The sequence below is a fragment of the Chionomys nivalis genome, chromosome 21 (genome assembly GCF_950005125.1).
Source record: "Chionomys nivalis chromosome 21, mChiNiv1.1, whole genome shotgun sequence".
Lineage (NCBI taxonomy): Eukaryota > Metazoa > Chordata > Mammalia > Rodentia > Cricetidae > Chionomys > Chionomys nivalis.
Window position 1 is genome coordinate 40,933,758 of NC_080106.1, and position 21,051 is coordinate 40,954,808.

At 49.5% G+C, this 21,051-nt stretch overlaps 3 protein-coding genes across 6 annotated transcripts in view; 2 read left to right on the top strand and 1 right to left on the bottom strand.

Moving 5' to 3' along the window:
* The first annotated feature begins 72 nt into the window (after window positions 1–72).
* Window positions 73–8,503, top strand: Rnaseh2a (ribonuclease H2 subunit A). Of its 3 annotated transcripts, none has more exons than XM_057754047.1 (8): window positions 73–210; window positions 462–533; window positions 671–797; window positions 897–984; window positions 5,537–5,674; window positions 5,783–5,870; window positions 7,780–7,903; window positions 8,002–8,495. In XM_057754047.1, exons 2-8 carry the CDS (start codon window positions 467–469, stop codon window positions 8,141–8,143), a joined length of 774 nt encoding a protein of 257 aa, XP_057610030.1. In that variant the 5' UTR covers window positions 73–210; window positions 462–466; the 3' UTR covers window positions 8,144–8,495. The 3 variants fall into 3 exon arrangements, with proteins under 3 accessions (XP_057610030.1, XP_057610029.1, XP_057610031.1); XM_057754046.1 differs by having other exon boundaries at window positions 75–254; window positions 8,002–8,494; XM_057754048.1 differs by lacking the exon at window positions 5,537–5,674 and having other exon boundaries at window positions 75–254; window positions 8,002–8,503.
* A 1,296-nt stretch (window positions 8,504–9,799) lies between these two features.
* Window positions 9,800–14,352, bottom strand: Rtbdn (retbindin). The gene is made up of 5 exons (XM_057754204.1): window positions 13,986–14,352; window positions 12,518–12,677; window positions 12,292–12,402; window positions 11,119–11,215; window positions 9,800–9,985 (listed from the first exon to the last, which is right to left on the bottom strand). Exons 1-5 carry the CDS (start codon window positions 14,152–14,154, stop codon window positions 9,800–9,802), a joined length of 723 nt encoding a protein of 240 aa, XP_057610187.1. The 5' UTR covers window positions 14,155–14,352.
* Window positions 14,353–18,979: 4,627 nt separating this feature from the next.
* Mast1 (microtubule associated serine/threonine kinase 1) overlaps window positions 18,980–21,051 on the top strand; it is a 36,407-nt gene continuing 34,335 nt past the window's right edge. Inside the window, exon 1 of one of the 2 annotated variants that reach the window (XM_057753205.1) lies at window positions 18,980–19,055. In XM_057753205.1, coding sequence (XP_057609188.1) covers window positions 19,017–19,055 — 39 coding nt within the window. In that variant the 5' untranslated portion in view covers window positions 18,980–19,016. The remainder of the gene's footprint in view (window positions 19,056–21,051) is intronic. The other variant, XM_057753207.1, reaches the window with a different exon arrangement.

The following is a 21,051-nucleotide window of genomic DNA, read 5'->3' on the forward strand; positions in this document are numbered from 1 at the left end:
GTCGGAGGCGGGTCCTGCACGTCGATTGGTCGGAATCGAGAGCGGCAGCTGGACTTGCGGAAAACGCGCGCTGGGACCTGCGCCTGCAATATTGTTTTCTGCAGCTTTTGGCTGTGGCTGAGGCGGCATGGATCTCAGCGAGCTGGAAAGAGACAATACGGGCCGCTGTCGCCTGAGCTCTCCTGTACCCGCCGTGTGCCGCAAGGAGCCGTGCGTCCTGGGCGTGGATGAAGCGGGCCGGGGCCCGGTGCTTGGTGCGCCCCCAGGGCCGCAGGCCGGGAGGCGCGTTGTGAAAGGGGTGTGGATTGCAGGGACGTGGGAGTGGGGATCGAGCACGGCCTTGAGACCCAGGAGTGATAGTGGGATGTCCTTGGGTCGTGGTGGTGATGGAACAAGGCAGGCGGCTTTTAGGTGTTCACTGGTTGGTACCCCGCTCTCAGAAATCTGACTTTCCTCCCAAGGCCCCATGGTCTACGCCATCTGTTACTGCCCGCTGTCCCGCCTGACAGATCTTGAAGGCCTCAAAGTGGCAGGTGAGCCTGTGCTGAATGTCTGCATTTGGGGTTCCGGGGTATGTGCAGGGGCGCAGGTGAGATGGAGGGGGGAAGCAGGAACTGAAAGACCCAGCGAGCCGCTCCCCCCCCCCCTTTTTTTTCCTTTAACTTCTCAGATTCAAAGACCTTGACAGAGAACGAGCGGGAGAGGCTCTTTGCGAAAATGGAGGAGGATGGAGACTTTGTGGGATGGGCTTTGGACATTCTGTCTCCAAACCTGATCTCTACCAGCATGCTTGGGCGGTAAGGGGCCCCTGCGTGGGTAGGGGAAGAGCAACCAACACAGGTTGGCTGGGTTCTGCATCTGGGATGGTGTCGGCTAAGCTCTGTCCCTTACCACAGGGTCAAGTACAACCTCAACTCCCTGTCCCATGATACAGCTGCCGGGCTGATACAGTATGCGCTGGATCAGGGTGTGAATGTCACCCAGGTGAGCTGTTGGGTCACAGCCCTTTGGTGACCTTCTGGTGAAAGGGGCTTTAAAAAAATTGAAGCCGAGCCGGGCGATGGTGGCGCACGCCTTTAATCCCAGCACTTGGGAGGCAGAGGCAGGAGGATCTCTGTGAGTTCGAGACCAGCCTGGTCTACAAGAGCTAGTTCCAGGACAGGCTCCAAAACCACAGAGAAACCCTGTCTCGAAAAACCAAAAAAAAAAAAAAAAAAAAAAAAAAAAAAATTGAAGCCGGGGATGTAGTTGCTAGACTGTTTGCCTAGCGTGCATGAAGTCCCAGCTTCCATCCCAGCATCGCTTAAAATCAGAGTTGTAGCACTGAGGAAGTGGAGGTAGGAGTATCAAGATTTTAAGACCAGCCACCCTTAGCTCCAGAGTGAGTTGGTGTCAGCTTGTACCACCTGGAACCCTGTTTTGTTTTTTGTTTGTTTGTTGTTTGTTTTAAATCATAAGGCTGGACATAGCGGAGGAGAATTGTGACTTCAGGGCATACATGGAGACCCTCCTTGGCTTGAGTTGGTACATGCCTGTTGCAGAGGCGTGAGTGTGAAAAGTCATGGTGGCACTCAGGAGGCAGAGGCAGGCCGATCTCTGAGTTCCAGGACAGCCATCCATAGTGAGACCCTGTCTAAAACCTTCCTTTGGCTCCATAGCCCCCAGTGTAAAGCCAGGCATGGTGACACAAACCTGTCACCCGATGCCAGGATGAAGGAAGATGTTGGGGTCTTGCTGGCTAGCCAGTCTAGGTGAATTGGGGAGCTCCAGGTCTAGTGAGAGACCTTGCCTCAAAATAAATAAGTATATAATAAATAGGCAAACAAACAAATAAATAAAAATGTACACGTTCATTCAGGTGGAAGCCAGAGGTCACAGTCAGGGATTTTCCTCAGTTCTTCAAAAGTCACCCTAGAGCCAGGCTATAGTAAACAGTTGGAGTGCTGCTGTGCACCTTTAGTCCCAGCACTCGAGAGGCAGAGTCAAGTGGATGTCTGTGAGTTTGAGACCAGCTTGGTCTACAGACTGAGTTCCAAGATATCCAAGGCTACACAGAGAAGCCCTGTCTCAAAAAAAAAAAGAGAGAGAGAGAGAGAGAAAAGTTTCTGGGGCTCTTCCAGAGGACCTGGGTTGGAGTCCCAGCAAGCACAGGGTGGCTACGATACAAACATTCTAACTCCAGTTCCAGGCAGCCTATGCCCTCGTCTGGCCTCCTCAAGCAACACACCCATACACATGAACTTTTTTACTTTATGTGCATTGGCTCCCCTGGAACTGGAGTTACAGACAGTTGGGAGCCACCATGTGGGTGCTGGGAATTGAACCCAGGTCCTCCAGGAGAGCAGTCAGTGCTCCTAACCACACTGAGCCATCTCTCCAGCCCCAACATATAACATTTTAAAAAAGAAATTAAAGTACATATTAGTTATTTAAACAGAAAGGAATTAGGGGCTGTTGAGATGGCTTAGTAGGGAGGCTTGCGTCCCAGCCTGACCTGAGTTTGATTTTCCGTATGGTAGAAGAGCTGATTCCCAGCGTTATTCTGTGATCTCGATGCAGTGGGAGTTCATTCCCTCCAACATAATAAATGTCGAAAAATTTATTTTAAATATTTATTCATATATGGGTGTTTTGCCTGCATGTATGTCTGTATACTACATAAGGGCCTGATGCCCACAGAGGTCAGAAGAAGATGTGGGATCCCCTGGAATTAGAAACAGTTGTGAGCCACTATCTGAGCGCTGGCAGCTGAGCCTGGGTCATCTAGAGAAGTGTTCTTAACTTCTGAGCCATTTCTCTAGTCCTATTAAAATAAGAAAAAAAGTAATTTTTAAAAATCAGTTGGATACAACCTGGCTTAGTAGTTCTATCTTTAATTCCCAGGTTCTTTTTTTGTTTGTTTGTTTGTTTGTTTGTTTTTTCAGAATTCGTGTTTGTTGGTTTTTTATTTTTTTTATGGTTTATTTAACTTTATTTTATGTGCATTGGTGTGAAGATGTCAGATCCCCTGGAACTGGATTTTCAGACAGTTATGAGCTGCCATGTGGGTGCTGGGAATTCAACTGGGTCCTCTTAACCACTGAGCCATCTCTCCAGCCTGGTTTTTTGTTTTCTCGAGACAGGGTTTCTGTAGCTTTGGAGCCTGTCCTGGAACTAGCTCTTGTAGACCAGGCTGGTCTCGAACTCACACAGATGGGTTTTCTTCTTTTTGTTTATTTTTGTTGTTGTTGTTGGTTTAGTTTTTGCTTCTGAGAAAGGGCCTGGCTGGCCTTGAACTCACAGAGATTTACCTGCCTCTGCCTCTCCAAGGGCTGGGACTAAAGGGGCACACCACCACCCTGTAGCCTGGCTATACAGGGCTTTTGAAGAATTGAGGAAAAGTGCTGACTGTGACTTCCAGCTTTCTCCTGAATGTTCACGCACCCATCACCTGGCACGCTGAGGTACACATGCACCGTTGTACATGCATACACACGATGGATGGAAGGGAAATGAGGGTCAGCATTGCAGGTGAGCAGTAGCGCTGTGCCGAGCATGCTCAAGCACCTGGGCCTACCCTCCAGCATCAGGGTGGTTCAGTGCATAAGAACCCCTGGCAATCTGAGTTCAATCCTCATGAGGGAGAACTGACTTCTTCAATGTCTTCTGACTTCCACAGGCTGGCATGTGTGTGTGCACACACATACTACAAAAAGTGAATAAGATTTCCTTCAGGAAAAGTTTAGTTGGCAAATTCAGCATTAGAACCAGATTTTATTTTGATTATTCCTGCCCTAAATATATGCCCCAACCTCCCTATCCTAAGTCCCCAATGGTCCAGAGTGAATCCACAGTTCCACTTGTACCAGCTTCTGTCCTGTGTCAGGGTCCACCCTATACCTGAGAATCCATCTCATCCAGTTTTCTCAGTGAGCCCACTTTTAGATGGCCCCCTCTGCCCTGCTTTTTGCAAAGCAGACAGTCTCAGTGAAATGTAGGTGTTTTGTTTTTTTTTTAATTTAATGAACTTAAAAGATTATGTGTATGGCTGTTTGCATGTATGTATGTATGTATGTATGCATGTCACATGCATGTTTGGTCCCCATTGGATGTCAGAAGAAGGTATCAGATCTCCTGCAATTAGAGTTACAAATAGTTTTGAGCCACCATGTGGCTGTTGGAACTGAAGCCAGGTCCCCTGAGAATAGCAAGTGCTCTTGACTACTGAGCCATCTTTCTAACCCCTTTTTGTTTTTGAGGGATATGTAGCTCAGCATGTCCTCCAACTCTATATGCAGTTATCCCTTCAGCTTCTGATCTCTACCTCCGTCTTCCAAGTGCTGGGAGGACAGGCCTATGCCACCAAAGCTAGGAATGTGGTTCTGGGGATGGAACGGAGGCTTTGAGCGTTTTAGGCAAACACTCTACCTACTGAGCCATATCCCCAGCCCAAACGCAAGGATTCTAATGTAGGGTATTTGCAGCCTTGTCCTCAGCCTCTAGAGTAACGGTGCGCACTAAGTGCTCAAGCCTGTCGCATGCTTAGGGAAAGTATATCTTGTTTTAAGTCAGTGGTTCTCAACCTGTGGGTTGCAATCCCTTTGAGGGGTCGTTTATCAGATGTCCTACGTATCAGACATTTACATTACAATTCATAACAGCAAAAGTACAGTTAGAAAGTAGCAACAAAATAACTTTATGGTTGGGGTCCCCACATGAGGAACTGTGTTTTTGTTTTTTGTTTTTTTTTTTTAAATATTTGTTTATTTTGTATACAATGTTCTGTCTGTGTAATATGCCTGCAGGCCAGAAGAGGGCACCAGACCCCATTACAGATGGTTGTGAGCCACCATGTGGTTGCTGGGAATTGAACTCAGGACCTTTGGAAGAGCAGGCAATGCTCTCAACCTCTGAGCCATCTCTGCAGCCCCCGGAACTGTGTTAAAGGAAGATTGAGACCAGTGTTTTAGACAGTGCTGTGGGTGGGGCGGAAAGAGCTGCTCATGTAGTGAGACGCAGTCCTATGATTGAGCTGTCCTTAACCCTGATAAATAATTTTTTTAAAAAATTGTGTGGCTGGCCGGGTGGTGGTGGCGCACACCTTTAATCCCAACATTTGGGAGCCAGAGGCAGGCAGATCTCTATGAGTTCAAAGTCAACCTAGTCTACAGAGTGAGTTCCAGGACAGGCTCCAAAGCTACAGCGAAACCCTCCCTTGAAAAAGAAAAAAAATTGTGGGGCTGGAAAGATGGCTCAACAGTTGAGAGAACTTGTTGCTCTTACAGTTCTCAGTTCAGTTCTTTAGCTCTCAGTGACTAAAACTGTAACTACAGCTCCGAGGGATCTGACACCCTCTTCTGGCCTCTGCAGGCACCAGGCGAACCCACGCACAGACGCACATGCAGACAGAACACCCGTACACCATACGATGAACAACGCTGGGCTGGCAGCTTAGTGCTAGGAAGTGGGTTTGGTCCTCACAGAGCAGGAGACTACATGGTTTACAGTTGTCTTTCCTGCTATCGGCTAGATGACTGCGTTTCTGTCACTGTGGCAGGTATTTGTGGACACCGTGGGAATGCCAGAGACATACCAGGCTCGACTGCAACAACGCTTTCCAGGGATAGAGGTGACAGTCAAGGCCAAGGCAGACTCCCTGTTCCCTGTGGTCAGTGCTGCCAGCATCTTTGCCAAGGTTAGCATCCTGCTGGCCAAGGCCCATTCCCAGCATCTCCCCTGTGTAGGGACAGGCACGACTCCCGTGAGGAAGGAGACACTAAACTACTTCCTGTCTTGCCTGCAGGTGGCTCGAGACCAGGCCGTGAAGAACTGGCAGTTTGTGGAGAGTTTGCAGGATCTGGACTCTGACTATGGCTCAGGGTATCCCAATGGTGAGCTGAGGGTCTCTTTTCATTACGTTTTAAAAACTCTTTTATAATACTCTGGAGGCAGAGGCAGGAGGATCTCTGAGTTTGAGGCCATCCTGGTCTACATAGTAAGCTTCACAACAGCTAGGGCTATATAAAGACCCTGTCTCAAAAGGCAAAACAAAATTCTGTTTTATATGTATGGGTGGTTTGCCAGCATAGATATCTGTGTGCCATGTGCATGTCTGATGCCTGCAAAACACATGGTGCACATATGTAAAATAAAAGGAAATATTTTCAAAAAATCAAAATGAGGTCTGGAGAGATGGTTCAGTAGCTAAGAGTACTTGGCTGCTCTTGCTGAGGATGAGAATTCAGTTCCCAGTACCCACAATGGGCAACTCATAACTGTAACTTCAGCTCTAGGGAAGCCAATGGCCTCCAAGGGCACATGCATTCATATACACAGAGACACACATACATACACTTTAAAATAAACATTAAGCCTGGCGGTGGTGGCACAAGCCTTTTATATCAGCACTCAGGAAGCAGAGACAGGCTGATCTCTGTGAGTTTGAGGTCACCCTGGTCTATAGAGTGAGTTCCAGAACAGCCAGGACTACAAAGAGAAACCCTGTCTGAAAAACCAGAAAGATGGGGCTGGAGAGATGGCTCAGCGGTTAAGAGCATTGCCTGCTCTTCCAAAGGTCCTGAGTTCAATTCCCAGCAACCACATGGTGGCTCACAACCATCTGTAATGGGGTCTGGTGCCCTCTTCTGGCCTGCAGGCATACATGTAGACAGAATATTGTATACATAATAAATAAATTTAAAAAAAAAAAAAAAAAAAGAAAAACCAGAAAGATTAAAAAAATAAATAAATAAAAGAAAATTGGGCGGTGGTACACACCTTTGATCCCAGCACTCAGGAGGCAGAGGCAGGTGGATCTGTGTGAGTTTGCAGTCATCCTGGGCTACATAGAGAAACCCTGTCTTGAAGAACCAAAGCAAGCAAACAAAAGCAAATGGAAGGAGTTGAGCACGGACTCATTTCATACTCTTTCCATTATGAGACTCCAGTCTCCTCCACTATGGACAGGAATACTTGCACACCCGCTCCCCAAACACGAGCGCAGACGTGGGCTGCTGCGAGGATTCGGCAACTTGAGGCTGGTTTATACCTCAGTGGCGGAATATGTGCTCATCGTGGACAAGGCCTTGAGTTCCACCCCACAACAAAATTTTAAGAAAGGAAAGGTTAAGCTAGACACAGTAGTACTTTCTTTTTTTTTTTTTTTTTAAGATTTATTTATTTATTATGTATATAACATTCCTTCCATGTATGCCTGCAGGCCAGAAGAGGGCACCAGACCTCATTACAGATGGTTGTGAGCCACCATGTGGTTGCTGGGAATTGAACTCAGGACCTTTGGAAGAGCAGGCAGTGCTCTTAACCGCTGAGCCATCTCTCCAGCCCCACAGTAGTACTTTCTTATCCTTGAAACAGGAGCAGGAGAATCACAAATTTGGGGCTAACCTGGGCAGCATAGCAAGACCTTGTCCCAACCAAAAAAAAAAAAGCAATGCAATTTGCAATTTGATGACTGTTACCCTTGTGTTTTAGAGAGTTGTCTCAGAAATACTCCCAAAACTTCTTAAGCACTGATAAGACGCAGAATGGAGTTTGTAGACAGCCCACACCTGCATGGGACAGAAAGGAACTTAAGATAGAGGGGTGTCTTGGTACTCAAAAAAGCCAAAGACATACGCCCTTAATCCCAGCATTCTGGAGACAGAGGCAGGCGGGTGACCAGCCAGTGGTCTACAGAGTGAAATTCTGTCTTAACAACAAAGTAAAAAAGCTGAGGATGAAGGTGGCACATGACTGTCACCTGCCACTCAGGTGCAGTCACCATTGCTTCTTTCTCCCTAGATCCCAAGACGAAAGCCTGGTTGAGGAAACACGTGGACCCGGTGTTTGGCTTCCCCCAGTTTGTCCGGTTCAGCTGGAGCACAGCCCAGGCCATCCTGGAAAAGGAGGCAGAAAGTGTCACGTGGTTCGTGTCCTGAGTGTGCTGGGGGGGCAGGAGAGGGAGGGAGGCCATGTTTGTTCTGCTCCTTGGGAAGTGGCCAGTGTCATTCCTTTTCCCCACAGGGAGGACTCGGCCGCTGAGGAAGATCCTGAGCAACCAGGAAAGATCACATCCTACTTCAGCCAGGGACCTCAGACCTGCCGCCCGCAGCTCCCCCACAGATACTTCCAGGAGCGAGGCCTGGAGGCAGCCAGCAGCCTCTAGGAGTAAATGTGTGTACCTACCCCTAGGAATGAAAGCTCTTCACAAAGTAAACGCTGTGCTTTGTGGCTAAGGGTTGGCAGCTGACTCTTTAAACAGAATAGGTGTTTATAGATTGGTACAGTTTGATGATTTTTTAAAAGCAAAGTGTCACTGTCTAGCCCTAGTTTGCTGGAACTCACTCTGTAGACCAGGCTGGCCTTGAGCTCACTGAGATCCACCTGCCCCTGCCTCCCAAGTGTTGGGATTAAAGGTGTGCGCCACCACCCAGCAATAAGGCTGTCCTTGAACTCAACAGTCATTCATCAGCTTCTGCCTCTGGAGTGCTTGGGAGTACAGGTGTGTGCTACCGTGCTTGGCCCCATTTTAAATTTTTGTCTTGTTTTTCAAGACAGGATTTCTCTATGTAGCCCAGACTGTCCTGGAACTCAATTTGTAAACTAGGCTGGCCTTAAACTCACAGAAGTCTGCCTTTCTATTTTCTCCTGAGTGATGGAAATAAAGGTGTTGCTAGGCAGTGGCAACGCGTGCCTTTAATCCCAGCACTCGGGAGACAGAGACAGGTGAATCTCTGTGAGTTCGAGGCCAGCCTGGTCTACAGAGCAAGATCCAGGACAGCCAGATCTCTCCAGGGGGTGGGGTGGGGGAAATATACATATCTGTGTGTGTGTGTGTGTGTGTGAGAGAGAGAGAGAGAGAGAGAGAGAGAGAGAGAGAGAGAGAGAGAGAGAGAGAGAGAGAGAGAGAGAGAGAGTTGCATGTAGATATGTCTCTGCACCACATCCGTGCAATACTCAATGAAGTCAGAAGAGGGCACCAAATCACCTGCAGCTGGAGTTAGAGACAGTTTTGAGCCACCTTGTGGGTATTGGGAATGAGGTCCTCTGCAGGAGAGCCGGTGCTGTTACTGGCAGGCTGTCTCTGAGTTCTCTATTACCTTTCTTGCTGTTGTGGTGGCGCACGCCTTTAATCCCAGCATTTGGGAGTCAGAGGTAGGCACACCTCCGACTAAGTCCAGGTCAGGCAAGGCTACGTGAAACCCTGACTTGAAGCAGAAATTGTTTATTTATTTGGGGGAAAGGCACATGAGTGCCCCCACAGATGTGGAGGTCAGAGGACAGCTTGCAAGAATTGGTTCTTTTTGTTGTTGTTTTTGTTTTTTTGTTTTGAGACAGGGTTTCTCTGTAGCTTTTGGTGCCTGTCCTGGAACTAGCTCTTGCAGACCAGGCTGGCCTCGAACTCACAGAATTCTGCCTACCTCTGCCTCCCAAGTGCTGGGATTAAAGGCGTGCGCCACCACTGCCTGGCAAGAATTGGTTCTTTTACTACTGTGTGAGTTCTGGGGATAGAATGTAGGTCATCAGTTGGCCTGCTGGGCCATTTTCCTGGTCTCTCTCTCTTTCCTCTCCTCCCCCCCTTCCTCCTCCCCTATGAGATTATCTTTTTTCTTTCTTTTTTCTTTTTGCAGTTCTTCCCAACTACTTCTCCAAGTAGCAATCACATCGTATAACGTGGTCTAGGCAGTAACTTTATTCTGGGAAAGAGAGCAAAATAAGTGAGCGGTGAGCCATTTCTAGGCTAATGGGTAGAAAAAGTCTGTCTAGGCAACCCCAGGGCGTGGTTTGGGGGGAGAGGGAGGGGTGTGACTCTAGGTGGCTCCTACTCAGGGCTGTCACCGCTGCCGCTACCACTGCCACTGCCTGCAGCATTCAAGATCCAGGTGCGAGAGCGGCGGGCCCGTGGAGAGGGGGTGGAGACATTGAGACAGTGGCGTGAACCAGGAGCTGCCACCTGTAGTATGTGGCCCAGAACTGTGCGACACAGGTCTTCAGCATTGGCGAAGGTCTAGGAGAAAAGGTGGGGTCAGGGTTAAAGAAGGTGGAACCTGCGTTGCTGGGACAGGTCTTCTGGTCCAGGGTGTGATCTGGGCAATGGTCTTCCTCTGAGGGACTGGTCAGTCTCTGGCAGGGCCAGAACCAGGGGAGGGGTCACAGGTTTCTTGGGCCTGCTGAGAACCCAGAGCAAAGACTAACGTGGAAGGAGAGTCTGGAGTCAGTGGGCTCCTGGGCACTGTGCACACGTCCCACGCGGAGGCTGGGACGGTGGAAGAGTGGAGCATGAACCTATGGGCTAGGTATGTAAGGTGGGTAAGCTAGGGCGAAGCACTTTAGAGAGATGGCTCAGCCAGTAAGAGAATTGGCTGCTCTTGCAGAGATCCCAGGTTAGTTTTCCAGCACCTACGTGGTAGTTTACAACCATAATTCCAATTCTAGGGACTCCGCACTGTGTGAGGACGTCCTCCTGGCACATAGGTATACACATGCATGCAGGCAAAACACTCATACACAGAATAAAAGTTAAGTCTTTAAAGCCGGACGGTGGTGGCGCACGCCTTTAATCCCAGCACTCGGGAGGCAGAGGCAGGCGGATCTCTGTGAGTTCGAGGCCAGCCTGGTCTACAAGAGCTAGTTCCAGGACAGGAACCAAAAGCTACGGAGAAACCCTGTCTCGAAAAATCAAAAAAAAAAAAAAAGTTAAGTCTTTAAAGATTATCCGGCTGTGCTAGCCCACACTTTTAAAGGGATTGAGAGTACTGGAGCAACAGGCAGGTGCATCTTGTCAGCCTGGTCTAAGTCGTGAGTTTCAGGATAACAAGAGCTATGTAGAAAGTCCCTATCAAGGGCTGGAGAGATGGCTCAGTGGTTAAGAGCATTGCCTGCTCTTCCAAAGGTCCTGAGTTCAATTCCCAGCAACCACATGGTGGCTCACAACCATCTGTAATGGAGTCTGGTGCCCTCTTCTGGCCGGCAGGCATACACACAGACAGAACACTGTATACATAATAAATAAGTAAAATATTTTTTTAAAAAAAAGTCCCTATCAAGTACCTAATTAGTTAAAAGACCTCAGGTGTTGGAGCACGTCAGCACTCCAGACCACAGTCTGAATCCCATCCCTCCCTTCACTCTGGTCCTCACCTGCCCATAGGTGCGGCAACTGGCCTCACAGCCCCTCTTCCCAGAGGGCTGCAGCCAAGTCGGGCCACAGGTAAAATCTGCCTTGCAGGTAGTGAGCCTGGGTATGTGAGAAGAGAAGATGGGTTAGGGTTTTGGAGCCAATTGGTTTGCCCTGCTCTCTGACCAACGGCCTCACCTCTCAGGCTCCATTCCTTCAAAAGACCAACCCAGCCTTTGCAGGGTCCATACCCCAGGCTTATTTATTCATAGACAGGGCCTGAAGCTGATCTAGAAGCAATTGTCGTCTCAGGATGACCTTGAATTCCTGACCCTCTTTCCCAAGCACTGGTATTAGAGGCCACCAGTACCATCACAGTATCCATTCCCTTTTAAAAAGTATTTAACTGGGCTGGAGAGATGGTTCAGTGGTTAAGAGCATTGCCTGCTCTTCCAGAGGTCCTGAGTTCAATTCCTGGCAACCACATGGTGGCTCACAACCATCTGTAATGAGTTCTGGTGCCCTCTTCTGGCCTACATACAGACAGAATATTGTATACATAATAAATATTTTTTAAAAAAAGTATTTAACTTAATATAGGGTTTCTCAGTGTAGCCCTGGCTGCCCTGGAACTAACTCTGAAGACCAGGCTGGCCTGGAACTCAGAAATCCTCCTGCCTCTGCTTCGTGAGTGCTGGAGCTAAAGGCATGTGCCACCATCACCCAACTTAAAATTACTTTTAAATATTATGTGTGTACACGCTAGTGCCGGTGCCAGGGGGGGTTCCAAAGAGGACGTCAGATACCCTGGAGCTGGAATTACAAGCAACTGTGAGCCTGACATAGGTATTGGGACCTGAACCTGGGTCCTCTGAAAAAGCAGTAAGCGCTCTTAACGGCTGAGCCATCTCATCTCTCCAGCCCAGAGAACCTGTTTGTGAGCCGCTCCTTGCATTCCTCTTTTAGCTCCTCTAAGGGTCAAAAACTTGAATCTTTTGACACTTCCTGGTACTCCAGAGCCACGGCTTCATGCTGTCTTAAATGCTAGGTCATTCTTTTACCTTGGCATCTACCTAGATCTACCCTTTCTACCTCCGGTACACACTAGGTCTCTAGACCGACCCTGACTCTGTAGGGGCTAAGGCCCTCCGCCTTGATCATACTGTTGGGCACGCCCCTGTCCCCGCCTCCCTTACCAAATCTGGCAGAGCTCTGGGCAGAGAGGCTGCTCTCGGTGTCCTCCAAGCAGCAGCGGATGGAAGCGATTGCGGAGGGTACGTTGAAGGCGTCCCAAGAAGAATTCACATCTGGACGTGGGAGAGAACAGGCAGGGCACAATCCTCAGGGGAAATTAAGTTTGAGCCCAGGTGCGGGCAAATAGGGCGAAGAACAGAGGGACAGGCTAGTGGGTGCAGTACTCACTCTGGGCTTGGCACACCGCAGCTCTCTAGAGGGACCCCTGGGCTTGATGCCTCTGGCCCGTCTATCTCTGAGGTACAGCAAGGTTCTGGAACTGATGATGTCTGTGAACCAGGATCTTGGATCCTCGGGTAAGACTGTGGGGCCGAGGACTGAGGGTGCCCTGACAACAGGAATTTTATCAGCCACCCCAAAGAGAAGAACCTTAAGATTTCTCTTGAGTTGAACGAAATGGCATGGATCTACAATCCCAGACACTTGGAGACTGAAGCAGAGGGAATCTCAAGTTTAAGAGCAGTCTAGGCAACTTAGATCCTGGGTGAGAAGAAGAATAAATGGGACTAGGCTATGGTCTGGTGGCATAAAGCTTGCCTAGCGTGTGAAAGGCACCAGGTTCTGAGAAATGTGGCTTCAAGCAGTTAGAACCGCGTGTCGCTCATAATCAGGTTATATCTGTAGCATAGTGTGTATGTGCTTCATTTCCACAACACATGTATGTTAGTTCTATGATTTATCCATGTTCTTATTTACTGGGGGTTGGTGCAGTGCAGAAAATCCTTGCCTTAAGCAATTCCTTCTCTCTCTCTTTTAACCCCCACTTTAGACCTGGTCCTCTAAACCTTTCCTTTGGATTCCACAGCCAATCTGTGGTCTGCTACTTATTTGAGGCAGTTTGTCTTCCATTTCTCCATGAAAATGTTGTTACATTTATTGAAAAACAAGTGTTTGATTTTGGTCATCCCATGCTTAAGCTCTCTGTGGTCTAACAGGGTCATGAGAAGACCTTTGTCTTTTGAACACCATCACACTCAGGGCTGCTTCTGGGATGTCAGTAGGCGTTGTGGAGAATGAGAAAGGTAGTCCTTCTGAGACAAATTCTGAAAACAGTCGTCTCCCTCGAGGCGGATCTAGGACACTCCCATGTTAGGCATACATGCTATCATTGAGCTATATCTTCAGCATTATTGATACTAATTTCTAGAATTGTATTTGTTGTGTGTGGAGGTCAGGGCAAGTTGCAGGCATTGATTCTCTCTTCACCGGATGGGTTCCAGGGACCTAACAGGTTGTTGAGCTTGGTGGCAGTCATTTCTACCCACTGAGCCCTCTCGTCAGCCCTATGCATTTATTTTGAGATAGAGTTTCATGTGGTTCAGCCTGGCCTTCCAACTCCCTATGTAGCTGGCCTTGAAATCCTAATCCTCCTACATCCACCTTCTGTGGGCTGGGATTACAGGTGGGCATCACAGTGCCTAACTCTCTACCCAGGTCAACTGACTGGCTCAAGGTCACAGCACCGAGGTGTGGATTTGAAATTGAACTAAGCAGCCCGATACCCAGAGACTGGAGTGTTAACCAGTGTTCTTCATCACTAACCCTGGCTGCCCACCCTCATCGCTACCCTAAACCCCTCTTACAAGGAAGCTCAGAGTGGGGTTTCTCTGGGTTAGGGCTTACATAAGATGCTCACCTGCTAGGTGCAGCTGGTTTGTGCCCACACTGGCTGGCAGCCCAGGGTGTCCCCAGAACATAACTTGCAGTGGGTGGCTCCCTCCACAGGCCACCAAGAAGATCCATGCCAGCATCAGTCGCAGGGCCCAGTCCAGGCTGCTGGGTTGAAGGTGGCCTTTGTGGGCCATGTCCACTGAGACAAGTCAGCTGGTATGGAGGGGTGAGGTGTCACTGTCCTGGAGGTTCAGCTCGGCGCTGGTGAGCGGACACCAGAAATGGGTGCCAGGAAGCACAGAGAATGGGCAATACTAGAGGAGTCAGGCAAAGGCCAGGCTCTCAGAACCCTAGGGGAGTTTCACGGAGGAGCCGCTCCCAGCAGACACATTCCTTCCACTCATTCTTTCTGACCCATGTACCACCCCCAGCTTAAACCACACATGCAAGCAATCTCTCATCCTCTTTGCCCTCTGCTACTAACTTCCTTCAGAGGAGCAGGATCACCCCAGTTCTTCCAAGCCCCTCTTCCATTCAAGACTTCCTCTCTCTCTCCAGCCCTGCCCTCCTCACTACTCTCACGGTCACCTTCTCTGGATCCACAATCGGCTTAGGAGCTTCCACCCTGGGCTGAACCTTTAGTATCAGCCCGACTCTGGCGGGGCTGGGGTTCTGCCACTAGGCACTACAAGCTTCTGGACAGAGGAAGGCAAGAGTATGGGAGACAAGATTCCCACCTCCCTACCCACTCCCTGGCACTCACCTTTAGCTGGCTGGCGTATAGGGACTGTTGAGACACCTCAGAACCACTGAACAAGGCCGGCGAACAGTGGCAACTGTAAGGGGTGCGGTTTGGTTCAGGGGCGGGGCTTTCCAAAGTCCCACCCCCACAGCCACAAAACACGTGCTCTTGGGACTGGTGCATTTATATCTACAAGCTTGCCCTGTGTTAAACTCGGGATTTAAGATCCTGTCTGTCTGTCTGTCTGACTCTGAGTGTATGTGTGTGTAGTGTGTAGGTAATCCTGTCTCTGTCTCTTTGTTGTGAGAGGATGTCTCTTGAGTTTGTGATTTCATGTGCGTGCTGGCTGGTACAGGCTGCTGTACCTTTCTCCAGTTATTGCAATGTGTGTCCTTTAGCATTCTGTCCATTAATTCAAGATATTTGTTTATTTATTTTGCTTTTTTGAGACAAGGTTCTGTGTAACTTTGGCTATTCTGGAACTTGCTCTGTAGACCTTAAGTTCACAGAAATCTGCCCACCTCTGCCTCCCAAGTGTTAGGGTTAAAGGTGTGCACCACCACACCTGCCCAATAGATGTTTATTAAACACACACTCTGAAAAGCTGGGCAGGGTGGCCCACCTTTAATCCCAACACTGGGGAGGCAGAGGCAGGAGGATTGGTCTACAGAACGAGTTCTAGGACAGCCATGGCAGAATTCCTGCCTCAAAAACAAACACACAAAGCAACTCGGTACTGATTTCTGGGGTGCACTTATACAAGATATGACAATCTGTCTTCACAGAATTGACTTGACTCAAGATGAAGAACCAGGTGGGGGAAACAGCGCTGGAGAAGGGGGTGTGCTTGGCTCTCATGCACCTGTGTGCGAGCTGCTGGGAGAAGTGTGTATCTGTGTTAGGTGGGAACTGAGCTGCTGGGAGGAGTGTGTATCTGTGTTAGGTGGGAACTGAGCTGCTGGGAGGAGTGTGTATCTGTGTTAGGTGGGAGCTGCTGAGAGGAGTGTGTATCTGTGTTAGGTGGGAACTGAGCTGCTGGGAGGAGTGTGTATCTGTGTTAGGTGGGAGCTGCTGGGAGGAGTGTGTATCTGTGTGTTAGGTGGGAACTGGGAGCTGCTGGGAGGAGTGTGTATCTGTGTGTTAGGTGGGAACTGTGCACCATAGAGCATCCTTGGGTTTTGGAGTTGTGCGTGTTGGGTTTGTAATTCTTTTTTTTTTTTTGAGTGTGCTTGCATTTGATAATTGTCTGTATGTCTGTTTTTCCTAAATATATGCTTGTATGATTGCAGTGTGAGTTTTTAAAAGTTATCTTTTTAAAAAGATTTATTTTATGTACATGAGTGTTTTATCTGCATGTATGCCTTTATACAAGAAGAAGGCATCAAATCCCACCATAGATGATTGTGATCCACCATGTTGTTGCTGGGAGATGAACTCCAGACCTCTGGAAGAGCAATCAGTGTTCTTAGCTGCTGAGCCATCTCGCCAGCCTGAGTGAGTGTGTGTGTGCTTGTTTATGCACATTATGTGTGTCTATCGGATATTTGCAAATATTTACATATGTTGTGTGTGATTCTCTTTGCTAGTTATGTGTGTGTAGTTTTCTTTTTTATATTTTACTACTTTAAATCAGGTGTGTGTGTGTCTGTCTGTCTGTCTGTCTCTGTGGATATGAGTGCAGTTGCCCTGTGAGATCATAGTCTCCTGGAGCTAGAGTTACAGGCAGCAGTGAGCTGCCTGACATGGGTGCTGGGAACTGAACTTGGGTCCTCTGCATGGGTGTTATGTTCTCTAAACCACTGAGTAATCTCCCCAATCCATTATGCACACTTTTGGAGACTAGGTGGGTCTCTATTTGAGGAGTAGGTACACATTATGTGTGAATACTTGTTCGTGTCTGTGTTAGAAGAGTGTGTATGTGTAAGGATATGCAGTGTTTGTGAATGTATTTGTAGAATATGTGTGTACACAACAGTGTGTGTGTGCAGAGCGCTGTTTCTGCTTTTACTCATATGTCATATGCATGCTTTTAGAGATATCCATCCATCCTTATAGAATATGTACAGCACCATCAGAAATGTGTCTTCCTGGGGCTGGAGAGATGGCTCAGCGGTTAAGAGCATTGCCTGCTCTTCCAAAGGTCCTGAGTTCAATTCCCAGCAACCACATGGTGGCTCACAACCATCTGTAGTGAGGTCTGGTGGCCTCTTCTGGGCTTCAGGCATACACATAGGAAGAATACTGTATACATAATAAATAAATAAATATAAAAAAAGAGAAATGTGTCTTCCTCCTATCTCACAGTGGGGCAGGCATTTTAAAGACTTACTTTAATTATTTAATAAAGGTAATTATTTAATTATTTTAGTGTGCATTGGGTTCGGGGTATGTGTGCACTTTACTGAAGCTGCCTGGGGAGGTCAGATGTCTCTGATCCCCTAGAGCTGAGGGTACATGCTGTTGTCAACTACCCAGTGTGGGTCTGGGAGCCAAGCTCTGTTTCTCTGCCAGAGCACCAATCACTCTTCTTTTAGTGTAGATTATTTCATGCATATAGGTATTTTTTTTGACTGCATGTGTATGTGCATCATGCTTGTGCCTGGTACCTACAGAGGCCAAACGAAGATATCAGATCCCCTGGAATAGGAGTTATGAACAGTTGTGAGCCCAAAGGCAGGGATGTAGTTTGGTCTCTTTTCATTGCTGAACTCCCATATTGCCAAATTTTGTACTTTCTCACCGAACATGCTCAGTGGATGTTGAGTAAGGAAATTAGTGAATTAATGCCTCCCTAGGGAAGGATATCCCTATGTAGCCCAGGCTAGACTGGAACTTCTACTTCTCTATCTTTCTATGGGCAACAGTGACATCACAGAGGTCCCAGGAACCAACTGTTACAAGAAACAGCTTTTGTCTGGGATGGACCAACGTGGTTGGGAGTCATTTCTATCGTGTTTGTGGGGTTTGCCTCCCTCAAGATCCTGTGCACACGCATGCCCTCATCGCCTTCACGGAGCTCATATTTCAGCACCGTGGACAGGAGCACGAAGCCAGCACCAGGGACAGCTTTCTAGACCGGGAACAAGAGAAAAATTACAAGTCGTGGATAGACAAATATAAGCAACAGACTCATTGAGGTGGTTACGCTGACAAACTGAGACAGAAAGACGCAGGCAACAATAACACGGGCAAAGGTGCAGAAACGAGGGCCAACCACCAAGAACACACTGACCCAGCCCTCGTCTCCCCTCCGTTGTCCGGCGGAGGTCACTCTAGTTCAGAGGACCTCCCCTCCAAGACCTTGGGTCAGCTACGGGATGCCACCCTAGGAAAGCCCTTCCCGCTCTGTCTAGGGTTCAGGTGATGTCCTCTCCAACGCTGGGAAGCATAGTCAACTGGAGCGGAGTAAGGATCACTCCATCTTCCCCCTCCCCAGCTACCAGCTAATCGCTCTTATAAATATATCCTGACCTGGCCTAACTCCTTAATCCTGACCATGAGGCAAAGACTCTGGAGGGGCTGCAGGACTTAAGGGGCTCTGTCCTGTGTCAGGCAAAGGAAGGCGGTCTGAGTTGAGTGTATATACACATTTTTCTGAGGGGGGAAACTCCCATGAGAACCAGCCTCTTGACTGAACACGTGACTCTGGAAGAATGCATCTGTGGAGATCTGAGGATGTCCTGGGGTGGAGACAATTTCACACAGAGAAGAGAATATGCCTTCGAGTGGTCCCATTGTGTGTGTGTGGGGGGGATATTCGCTCCAGGGTCCCCAAATATACCACCAATGGGATCTTTGAAGAAATGCCTCTTCAGGAAGGGGGAAATTGAGATGAAGCGTCACCTCTCAAACACTATCTCTAATAGGAGTGATTTTCAGAGTGAAGGGATAGCTCTTCATGGCAGATCACATCCTTGTGGGAATGTGTCACCTGTGGGGGGCCGCTAGTCGCACCGGGAATTCGTCTGTTGAGAATAGCTCCCTTGGGGATCTTTCTTGGGTTGGAGGGTCTGTGCAAGAGAATGTCTTGATAGGGTCTCTCGCCAGCATGCCTCCCTTAGGGACATCTGGAGGCTCCACCCACCCAACCCTGCTCGCCCCACCACCACCAGCGCGGGCAGCGGTGGCCGAAACCGGGCTCCAGCTCCCAGACGCAGTGACGGCGCCGGGCCCGCCCCGCTTCGCTCCGCCCTCCGCCCCCCCTCCCTCACCGGCCGCCGCCGCGGTCCCCGAGGCTTCTCTCTTCCTCCCTCCTCCCTCCTCCTGCTGCCGCCACCTCCCTCCTCCCTCCCCCGGACCGAAGTCGCCGCCGCCATGGACGATTCGGGCCTGATCCGCCGCCGGAGGCTGCAGGTACGCTGCAGCCCGGGCTCCAAGGAGGGGATGGGGTCGGTGCCCTGGGGCGGGGCCGAGCAGAACGCAGGAGAACTTGCGCCCGGGTCGGCCCTGGCGACCCTTCGTACTGCTAGAGGATGCTCTGGGCTAGGAGTGCCGTGGCCGCGCGTCCTGGCAGCGCGGACCCCGCCCCTCAGGCGTTGCCCGTGTATCCCGGAGGCTACTGGAGGGGCTGCATCCTAGCGCGCCCCCTCGTGGATGGCCTGGGCTGCATCTGGCCCCACCGGAGTCGGAGGCAGCGGGGTTGCCCAAATTGGACAGTCTGGGGGTGAAGGTGCGGCAAGTAAAGTTATTGCCCCAGGGTTCGAGCCCCTCGGGGTTACCAGCGCTTCAGCAGCTGTAAACATGTTTGTTCGTCAGCCTCCCACCTCACCACCCCAGAGCCCTTCCTAGGCTTGCAAATCTGAGTCCTCCATTCACCTGTCTGGCCACTAGGACTCTTCCTACTGCCCTAATTGGACAGGCACCTAGACAGCCTTCCCACTTTTCATTCCACCCCCTCCACTACAATACTCCCACCACACACACACATACACACACCCGCCCGCGATCCTTAAGTCCAGCCCAGCTTGTGGGTGGGCGGGAGCGATTTTTAGCTCCTTGCAGTCAGTCTTCGAAGATGCTGATCGGTAGGCTGCGCAGGCGCAGGAGGCGTGAGTCCAGTGCACAGAGTGGGATATTGAGGGTTTTTGGAGTGAGGGAAAGCTGAAACAAATCCTCAGGCAGGTAGGGAGTTTGAGGCTGAAACTGTCCTCTGAGATTTGGCTTGTCCTTCTGAGTTTATAAACTAACCTCATAGGGAAAAAGATCAAGGCTCAACGCCTAGGACTACCTAGAAGCTGGTCCTTCTGAGCCTCCTTGGAGGTCAGTCCCTGATTGTGCTCCAGAATTTGGACTGAATCAGTTGTGAGCCCAGGCTCTTGTCCAATTGTAGGCTCCCTTAATGCATCATTTCCAAGATCAAGACCACGGAGAGGTGAGCAATCAGTAAGGGCAGGGGGGAAAATGAGACTCGGTAGGAAAGACATCCCAGGAGGCTGGAACAGCCTGATTGGAAAGCTAATTTGCTTTCAGAGTCTCAAAGCCTGGGCTTCTCGACGTCTTCCTCACTTTCCCTCCTGCTCCCAGGGTAGATCAGGAGTGTGAGCCTTGAGTACGACAGGGTGTTGCGGCAAAGCCAGAGGAAGTACTACAGCGGCTAAGCCGGTCCAAGGCACCCGCTCCTCGCAGAAGGATGGAAGTGGGCGGGCCCTGAATGGGGTGTGTCCCGGTCCTTCGAACCGGCGCCGAATCCCATTGGCTCAACGCCACGCGGGACTTTGTCTCTGACGCAAGCCTCCGCCCCCAACCCCTATATTACCGCTGCTCATCCACTCAGTTCAGGACATGCAAGGAATTCCTGCTCTCTCGAATGCGGCCACTGAAATGCCTGGGTCCACTCACTCGCATCGGTTCCACCGCTAAGCAAATATCCCGCCATCCCTCAGCTCCAGAGTCGCCTGTGTGCAGTTAGGATACTAAACACGAGGAGCACAGCACCCTGCCGGGAGAAGCAGAACTGCTCTGCAGTTGGAGTAGGGGAGTGGGAGGTGGCGTTTGTCTAACATGACTCCAAGGCTCTACATTTCTCTTCTTTCTTTATTTTTATCTAATTTTAAAAAACTGTGTTGAGATAGCATCTCACTGTGTAGCCTGGAACTTGTTATACAGACCAGGCTGACCTCGAACTCACAAAGATTCCCCTGCCTCTGCCTCCCGAATACAGAGAGGATCTAAATTTCTGTGGCTCTGGTTGGTCCCTTTTCTTCACTCTGGGACGTTTATGGGGAGCTTGCAGATGAGGTCCATTCTGAGGACTTTTTTCTGTGGTATTTAAAGATTCTTTAAGGCTTATCACCTATGCTTCATTACAAAGGTCTGGAGACCTTGGCTCCATGACTAAAAAATCGGGGTA